Source organism: Drosophila ananassae, chromosome XR, assembly GCF_017639315.1.
Source record: "Drosophila ananassae strain 14024-0371.13 chromosome XR, ASM1763931v2, whole genome shotgun sequence".
In the NCBI taxonomy this organism is placed as follows: Eukaryota; Metazoa; Arthropoda; class Insecta; order Diptera; family Drosophilidae; genus Drosophila; species Drosophila ananassae.
In genome coordinates, this window is record NC_057932.1 from 20,956,134 (window position 1) to 20,965,746 (window position 9,613).

Below are 9,613 nucleotides of genomic sequence, written 5' to 3' on the forward strand. Positions count from 1 at the left end.
TTGGGAATAGGCGTGGTCCAGGGCGACACCATCGAGGAGATCTACAGCAAAGTGAAATCGATGATCTGGTCCCAGTCGGGACCAACCATCTGGGTACCATCCAAGGAATCTCTATGACCAACAGCCACCACAACCTGGACACTGCCGCCTCGAGTTCGCTGTCGACCCGTATCGAGATCCAACACGTCGGCAGCCGGAGGAGCCAACAGTCAGCAGCAGTCGCAACAGAAAACGCCGCACTGATGATGCATCACAGAAGCAACAGTAGCTACAACAATGACAGCAACAGGAACAGTAACAGCAACAGAAACCGGAAACACGGACAATGACAATTGACTGGAAAAGAAAAACAGCTAAACTAAACAGATATATATATATATAAATATATATATATACGTATAATAATATAATGACGCAGCCGCAGCAGCCAACTTAATGTAGCAAATTGTCCAACAACTTTTTTTTGGATGCACACACACAGAGACACTCACGGGAGGTACGTCCAGAAGGACGTACAATCCCAGATCCCTGATCCCAGACGCGAAGAGGAGCTGTAGAAGAGCGAGGAACATCAGAGCAAAGCATTTGGCATCGTAGAGACAACCAGGAAGATAAACAAATAACCTTAAATGGGTGTTCAAACTGAAGTGGAAGAGGGTGTATAGTTTTTAGTTAGAGAAACAAAAATGTTGGAAACAAAAGCGAAATATTATAATAATTGTATGAACAAGCCACTTATATATAGACTAAGGAGTAACCCAGATGGATGAGGATATAGGATGGAGGACAGAGGATAACGGATAACGGATGAAGGATAAACGATAAACGATGAAAGGATAAAGCTTAGAGAAGTTCGTTAAGCGCTAGAGTGTTGTTTGTTTATGTTGATGTTTATATACGAGAGCCAAGAGTTATAGCGAGTTAGTTATGTTGACGATAATGTGTTTTTTGATATATATTGATCTATATATATATAAATATGTATACATGCATAAGAGCCGGCAGACAGACATACACACACACGGATGCTAATGCATAATGTAACTTTAAGTACGACAATGTTTAGTAGCTGACTACGGAAATAATGACGATGACACGGATGTTGCTGAAGCAGAAGCAGAAGCGGAACCGGAAGCGATAGTCAGAGAGAACCAGAGAGAGAGAGAGAGAGCTAGAGGGAGAGTGTGACGATAACGATTTACGATTACGATTAATGATAAATATATTGATGAATATATAAAGCTAACAAAGAAATGATGAGGATGAAGAACGTTGGTGCATTTGTTGTTAGATGTATGTAATTTTTCCCACTCGCCTTTGCCTAAAGCAACACAAACGATATAACTTTAAATCCACACCCAAACAAACAAACAATGCGTATAAACGAGAGAAAGCTAATGGAAATTTTGCATTAAAGCCCCATTCATTTATTCATACTACCATGTCTACTTACACTCGAAACATTTAGCATATAGCCCGCAAGAAATCGTCGAAATCGAAATATTCGCGCGCTCCTTTTGAAACGCGTCCACAAAGTCATTTAACTAAATAAATAATTAAATAAATATATACAGATATATATGTATTGATATATATATAAACACGAAACACCGCATAATTGTAAACTACGGCAACCGAGAAGGAAGGCAGCAGGAACGCAGGGAGACTTGAAGGGGAAAGGAAAAGCAATTTGTTGTCGCGTTGATTTAAATATAATGGGTAAAATATATTGTATATTTAACGATCTATGAAGGAAAAACAAATATAGTTTGTAGATAAACACACACAGACACACAACCCATAAAGAACATACATGGATTACCGTTGCGGTCTAATTTTATAAAAAAAAAAAAAAGGTAAATAATTAAAAGATAACAATACACCTCGTATTGGAGACAAATCGAATAAATAATAACAAATAAACTAAATTAAATGATAACACAAAGAGCTGGAGATGAGATCAACTTAAATTAGATACTATATATTTGCTGATTAATTTATATAAACCAATTTACGATTTATAGCCAACGCACACTGAGAGAAAATATGCAAACCACATATAATTGCTATCGAAATTTGTTCAAGAAAATTTAGCAAAATTCAAGTTGAGTGTTAATATTATTATTCATAAACGAAAGATACGCATATACGATTTTTTTTTAAATATATTACTTACTACTATTATTATTATTTCCTCTTTCTCCTCTCCTCCTCCTCCGTCTCCTACTTGAAATATTCAAATATCCTTATTTTTTTTTTTACTTTTACTCTTTTTTGTAAAATGGAAAAAAGAAACGTTGACAATGCCAGAGCAGCAGCTATGGATATTATTTAAAAAATATATATACATACATATAAATACTACGCAATTACAGCAGAAAGAAGCAAGAATTCATTATGATTTTTCACAATGTATACGCCCCGAGAGCATTGTTATATTTAATAAACAGAACCTAAACCTAAAAGTGGGACACAATTAACTGAAACATCTATGCGAATAATTTCGAGTCTAACGATAAATAACTTAAAAAGAATCCAACACACGTCCCCCAGACACGAAGACGAAGACGACCTTAACTGTAATAAACAAGCAAAATAAAAATTCAAACAAATCGCAAACTTCTTAATCAATTTGATACATCAAATTAGAATTAGACAAAAAACTGCATCTGGCCGTAAGAAGCCAGTGCTATGGGTGAATGATGATGATGATGTTTACTATTAGAATAACCGCTTAACAGGGTGCGCCCAAAAACACACTTTTTGGGTGACTATTCGTAGCAAGTGATTTTTTTCGCTAAAAATAAAACACACAAAACATAAAAAACAAAAATTATATATATTATATGTATTTAAAAATTAATTGTAAACCCCCGTAACTGGGAAGGACATCGAGGCAGTGACTATCGCAGAATTTCCTTGCGAAATCGATAAACTCAATCTCCAACCGATTCGATTCTTCCCACTGCAGTCTCGATCGAATCCAAGAGCGATCACTTTTCGAACTAGCCTTTAGTCCTAACTATAGCATGGAAACCTTCAACAAAAACAAACTATCAAGCAATTATCAACTAGATAAAGAAAATATATATATGGATATATTTAAAGAGAAAAGAAAAACAAAAATAGAGCAAGGAGAATCGATTTTCTTTATATCCTATACGCCCTAGAATTTCCACACGACACGTCAGGATTATTTTCACTAACACGCGCATTGCTAAAGTATTTAATTACGAAAATATTTAAATCTAAACTCCGGTATAGAAAGCATGGGAAAGCGTTTCATCAAAATTGTGCCTTTTCTTTTTGTTGTTGTTGTTGTCAAATCGAATTGAAAATCGATGAAAATATACACAGGACAGGACACTCAGGTGTTCTTTGGGAATTCTTAGAGTCCCACTTTTACCCCCATTCACACACACGGCTTTAAAGTATTTATTTTCGCTTTTAAATTCATTCTAAAGCCAAAACTCCACCCACCCACTCACCCAGCCCATCTTGTCCCATCACATCCCGTCCCATCTACTGCCCCAAAGAAAGAAAATTCAATTTTTTTGCCACACAATCATTGATAATTAAAAGAGAACCTTTAACTAGCTATAGTGATGAGTATAAAAATTAAATTAATATTAACTTTTGGTTATGGAAGTTGGCGTTTCGTATAGATCGGCTATAGCCATGACATACACTCACGAGGCGTATCTTTAGCATAGACAGAATTATTAAAAGAACGACGACACGGAGAGGGTGGAGATCCTATTAGCCAGAAGGAGTGTGGGTAGAGCAAAGGCGTTGGCCTGATGTATTTAAAAAGATATATATACCATATGACTCGGGCATGTGGAACACGCATATACCTTTAAGTACACTACATATGTACAATACTCATGTTCATGTGCAGACTCTGGACAACCACAGGCGATCCGATCAAGTGCGTTCCATGATGTATTATGTCAAATGTAATTTGTTCATCACACGATGAAACACTCGCCCACACCACAAAACAACACATCAAAAACAAACCAAAAAAGAAACACTCGAAATAAACCGTAATAAAAATACGTAATCATAGATCTTAGTTTTTCTCAAAGGGGATTGGTATTTTGTTTGAGAATCGGATCAAAATTGGCCAAGATATAGCCATCGCAAGGGGCCAATCTGGCCCCCATACATTTTGAAGGGGATCGATCCTATGGAAAATTTTAAAAAAAGTTTAAAAAATTTTTCGTTTTTGGATTTTGATGCAGTTTGACGGGGAATTGATCCACAAATCGTTATTGGTATTCCGTTTGAGAATCGGATCAAAATTGGCCAAGATGTAGCCATCGCAAGGGGCCAATATGGCCCTCCATACATTTTGAAGGGGATCCTATGGAAAATTTTGAAAAAAGTTTGAAAAATTTTTCGTCCTTGGATTTTGATGCAGTTTGACGGGGAATTCATCCACAAATCGTTATTGGTATTCCGTTTGAGAATCGGATCAAAATTGGCCAAGATATAGCCATCGCAAGGGGCCAATATGGCCCTCCATACATTTTGAAGGGGATCCTATGGAAAATTTTGAAAAAAGTTTGAAAAATTTGTCGTCCTTGGATTTTGATGCAGTTTGACGGGGAATTGATCCACAAATCGTTATTGGTATTCCGTTTGAGAATCGGATCAAAATTGGCCAAGATGTAGCCATCGCAAGGGGCCAATATGGCCCTCCATACATTTTGAAGGGGATCCTATGGAAAATTTTGAAAAAAGTTTGAAAAATTTGTCGTCCTTGGATTTTGATGCAGTTTGACGGGGAATTGATCCACAAATCGTTATTGGTATTCCGTTTGAGAATCGGATCAAAATTGGCCAAGATATAGCCATCGCAAGGGGCCAATATGGCCCTCCATACATTTTGAAGGGGATCCTATGGAAAATTTTGAAAAAAGTTTGAAAAATTTTTCGTCCTTGGATTTTGATGCAGTTTGACGGGGAATTCATCCACAAATCGTTATTGGTATTCCGTTTGAGAATCGGATCAAAATTGGCCAAGATATAGCCATCGCAAGGGGCCAATATGGCCCTCCCTACATTATGGAAAATTTTGAAAAAAGTTTGAAAAATTTTTCGTCCTTGGATTTTGATGCAGTTTGACGGGGAATTGATTCACAAATCGTTATTGGTATTCCGTTTAAGAATCGGATCAAAATTGGCCAAGATATAGCCATCGCAAGGGGCCAATATGGCCCCATACATTTTGAAGGGGATCGATCCTATGGAAAATTTAAAAAAAATTTTAAAAAATTTTTCGTTTTTGGATTTTGATGCAGTTTGACGGGGAATTGATCCACAAATCGTTATTGGTATTCCGTTTGAGAATCGGATCAAAATTGGCCAAGATATAGCCATCGCAAGGGGCCAATATGGCCCTCCCTACATTTTGAAGGGGATCCTATGGAAAATTTTGAAAAAAGTTTAAAAAATTTTTCGTTCTTGGATTTTGATGCAGTTTGACGGGGAATCGATCCACAAATCGTTATTGGTATTCCGTTTGAGAATCGGATCAAAATTGGCCAAGATATAGATATGGGGCGGATCCCCCAGGAAATTTCAGATCAAATTAAAAAAGTATTGTGTTTTCATATTTTTATGACATCCAAGTAACTTGGAATCATAAAATCCAAACCAAACGAGGACTCAAACGTATCAAATTAAAAAGAAAATATTAAACAATTTTTGCAAATTTTTATAAAACGCACAAGAGTTCTGGTAAATATGTCCTACTTCTGCAGGGAGTACCATGATATACCCGTCAGTACTGGCACCACCATCATGGCATTGGAATACGCCCACGGAGTGGTGCTCGGAGCCGATTCCCGCACCAGTGCAGGCAGCTACGTGGCCAATAGGGCCTCGGACAAGCTGACCGAGGTGGCGGACAGGATCTATTGCTGTCGCAGTGGATCGGCTGCGGATACTCAGGCCGTGGCCGACCTGGTGAGCCATTCGCTGAACTATCATCAGTATCAGTTTGGCAGACCGCCCACCGTATGGGAGGCTGCCTGTGACTTCCGTCATCTGTGCTATACCTATCGGAACAACCTCTTGGCCGGGATCATAGTGGCAGGATACGATGACAAGAAGGGCGGTCAGGTGTACAGTATTCCCCTCGGCGGGATGCTAGTTCGGGAGCCCTGCACCATCGGCGGTTCCGGATCGTCCTATATTTTTGGCTATGTGCACGATCAATATCGTCCTGATTTTTCGAAGGAGCAGTGCGTTGCGTTTATCAGGAAGTGTAAGTGGGAAAAGTCCTAAAGTCTTAATTATATTATATGATTTAATATTTTTAACCTATAGGCATTCAACTGGCCATTCACCACGACGGCAGTTCCGGCGGAGTGATCCGTATTGCAATTATAACCGCGGACGGAGTCGAGAGACGCGTGTACTTCAATACGGAGACTGGACAGCCCGTAACCAAGCACAAAAAGCTAACCGAACTCGATACCTCCGAAGAGAGTGATTGATAAATATTATTTTTTAATTTTTATAATTCTTTTCCGCCAGGGAATAAACTTAAATTTTATGTGAAAATAATTGAAAAATGGGTTTTAAGAAAATGAAGCTGCCATGGGAAAGACAAAGGGTTGCTATCATAATAGGATCATTTGAATTTAACAATTGAATATAAAAATATAATATAGTCAAGTACTTATGGCTTATCTATATTTTTGTACCCATTGACACCACATTTTGACGCAGTCTGTCTCTGAGTTTTTGACTTTTTTATAAGTGATCTCTTAGACCCGAATGCCAAGAAACAATATTGCCTTCTTATCAGAGACTCTCAAGCTTAAGCCTTATCTCAAATTCGAGTACGATTTAAAAAGCCAGAGCCATGAGCCCCGCAGCATCAGTTGATATTTTTCTTCCAAATCTTCCAAATCAAGAAAAATGATGCTGCTGGTGGTGTTCGTTTCTGCGATTTATTTGATTTCCCCCTCCCTGGGATCGGAAGATGTAATAGCCGTTTTTATTTTGGAAAGTAATCCTAAACTCCATTCCACAGTCGTGCTATCTATCGGAGGAGCAGGAAGACGAGTGTGCTGCCGTTTGTTACCCCATGGTGAAGCCCATGCTGCGATATTTCGAAAAATGCCAGGAAAAGGATTCCCAGACATCCCAGTGCCAGAAGGACTATTCGGAGCTCCTGAAGAGGCATACGGAAGTGTTGCAGCAACTGAATGAAGTTAACGTCAAGTATGAAAAGCTGCAATCGAAGCTTGAAATACTGAGTGAGCTTGGAGTATTTGAAAATCAGTTCCGCGAAGACATTGCAAAGTTAAGAGAAGTACTAAAGAAAGGAGAAATGTCCAAGTCGCAAGTTGCGATTAAAAATACGAATGAAATTATGTTGTTAGAAAGTGAAATTAGTATAATTAATCAGAAAAAGTCGGAAACACCAACCATAAGTGAGTCGACAGAGCCAACTAGTTCGGAAAATAAAACATTGAATGTTCCAGCTCTTCCAGATCGTTGCCCACAAAGCCAAAAGCCAGGCAGGATCCTCCAAGAAATCCACGTCCCAGGCTCAGATCCGTTCAAGGTGGTTTGCTACACAGACAGGGAGTCTGGATCTGGTTGGATAGTGGTCTATCAGAAATATTATCATTCGAGTCCATTTAATCGAAGTTATGAAGAATATGCAGCAGGCTTCGGAGATCGATCGAATTTGAGAGAAGATTTCTTTCTCGGTTTGGAAAAGCTGCACCTTTTGACGGACGGAAGGCCACACGAGTTGATGGCAGCTCCATTCAAGGGCAAATGCAACAGATTTGTTTTGGGCTCTCGAGACGAGGGATATATGGTGAAAAGTACTGGCAAGTGTTCTGGCAACATGGAGGTAGGCTTCGTGCAGAGCACCAAGTTTTCCACCTTCGATCGAGATGAGGATGGGGATCCTGGTCGTAATTGGGCAGAGAGAAGAGGAGTTGGCTGGTGGTTCGATTCTAGGTATGTATTCTAATTTTGTTTTATCTCTCCTTCAGAAATACCCAAATTAACAAACATGAAATAATCAATTTTTAAATTTTATTTTCATTTCATAGAAATAATGCCTTCTTTGAAAATAGAATTATTAGAATTCTGATCCGAAGACAAGATTCAAATAACGCCCTTTACGACATTGGAAGACGACATATTTATAAAAAATAGATTGAGTATTAATATTTATTTAAATTTAGTTATTCTTATTTTATTTACAAATTGTTCTGTAATTTAATGAAAATATATGTTAGAGTAAGGTTTCTGAATAAAATATTTGCTTTTAGTTTATTGTCAGAAAGATTTTTATACTCCAACAAGATGGAAAGGTGGAAAACTCTAAAATGCCAAGAGAAATCCACATTTTGAACTCTAAAAACAAAACCAAAATTTAAAATTTCAAGATCGGCCCCAAAAGTGTCCCAGAACATTGAAAAGTGCTGCAAGGCTTCACAACATGTTTCTGCAACAAATGTTGCTGCAACATATGAATTTATATGTTTCCCAACACTCTTTTCAGAATTCGGCTGAAATGTCAATCCAAAGACCCATTACTTGGCCAATGCCTTTGAAATCATGGCACATAGGATAGCCTTCCCCAATCAGAGTTCCCCGGACCTCCCTCTTCGACGAATCGGCAACTCCAATTATCACGTATACGCACCCATGTTCTTTGTAAGTGCTCTTGTGTGTTCCCTTCTTTTAAGGCTCAACGATAATTATTTCGGCCATTTCGAAGCCTTTTTTTGTATAAATTTCACTGATTTCGACAAGGACCAAGGAAACGACAAGGAAACTCTTAAAAAGGCCAAGGATGATTTAATAAAATTGCTGGACTGGCCGCAAATCCCTGTTGAGATGAAAAGAATGTAGGTGGCGGAACATCTGCTGGCCATATTTTGTTTAGTTAATAAATCGGCTTACGTTTACCGTAATCTTTTACAGATGGCTAAGACCGACAGAAATAAAATAAGAGATAAGAAAAGAAAACAATCTTTTTCGTGGAATTGTCATTTTGGTGGCAAAACGAGCAGAAATCCATCGCCGCTGGAGACGTACGCTTTAGCCATTTGCCATTAGCCATTAGCCATTTGTCCCGCAATTCGAGTTAATCAATAAAGTTGTCCAGGAGCGATTTAGTAGCTGCCTGGCTCCGTCATCTGCGATTTACAACCTCCTGGCGTAACAATAAATACTTTATAAATTTCCTAGCATATCCAGGGGGGACATGTCCCTCGGTCTTTCGGGTTTATTGGGAATTTGTCACTCTGATCGGGGCTTCTGGGCCGTGTACGTGACTTGGCCGATGCCAGTTGGCCATGATCTGGTTAAAATTCGGTTATTGAATAGTGGACCGAATTCCCCCCGCTGCCAGTGGCCAGTGGTTTCGCTCATTACGTGTAATAGCCATTGTAATTGTCACGTAGCTCCGAAAACGCGACAGAAAGGAGCTTCTCTTTCCCGGCAGTACCATCAAAAGTGTCCTTTTTGAAAGCGTTAAGCTGGAAAGTAATGTCTGCCTATTGGTTCATCTGGTTTTTGGTTTTATTTAAAAATAAAATACTTTAGTTCTCTCCACTAAACATCT

The 9,613-nt window shown here is 38.6% G+C and overlaps 2 protein-coding genes across 34 annotated transcripts in view; both read left to right on the forward strand.

Annotated features, from left to right (window-relative positions):
- The window catches only part of LOC6501841 (disks large 1 tumor suppressor protein), a 41,749-nt gene extending 39,130 nt beyond the window's left edge, over nt 1-2,619 (forward strand). For all 29 annotated transcript variants that reach the window (XM_032452394.2, XM_044717578.1, XM_032452393.2 and 26 more), the window contains one exon: nt 11-2,619. In XM_032452394.2, the coding sequence (XP_032308285.1) occupies nt 11-117 (107 nt within the window). In that variant the 3' untranslated portion in view covers nt 118-2,619. The remainder of the gene's footprint in view (nt 1-10) is intronic.
- Nucleotides 2,620-5,643: 3,024 nt separating this feature from the next.
- Nucleotides 5,644-9,239, forward strand: LOC26515245 (proteasome subunit beta type-6). 5 transcript variants are annotated; one of them, XM_044717583.1, is made up of 6 exons: nt 6,622-7,002; nt 7,052-7,454; nt 7,515-7,995; nt 8,091-8,700; nt 8,765-8,894; nt 8,971-9,239. In XM_044717583.1, the coding sequence occupies exons 1-4, from the start codon at nt 6,937-6,939 to the stop codon at nt 8,194-8,196; spliced, it is 1,056 nt and encodes a 351-aa protein (XP_044573518.1). In that variant the 5' UTR covers nt 6,622-6,936; the 3' UTR covers nt 8,197-8,700; nt 8,765-8,894; nt 8,971-9,239. The 5 variants fall into 5 exon arrangements, with proteins under 5 accessions (XP_014759707.1, XP_044573518.1, XP_044573517.1 ...); XM_044717582.1 differs by having other exon boundaries at nt 6,625-7,002; nt 7,506-7,995; XM_014904221.3 differs by adding an exon at nt 5,644-6,277 and having other exon boundaries at nt 6,340-7,995.
- The last annotated feature ends 374 nt before the right edge of the window (nt 9,240-9,613 follow it).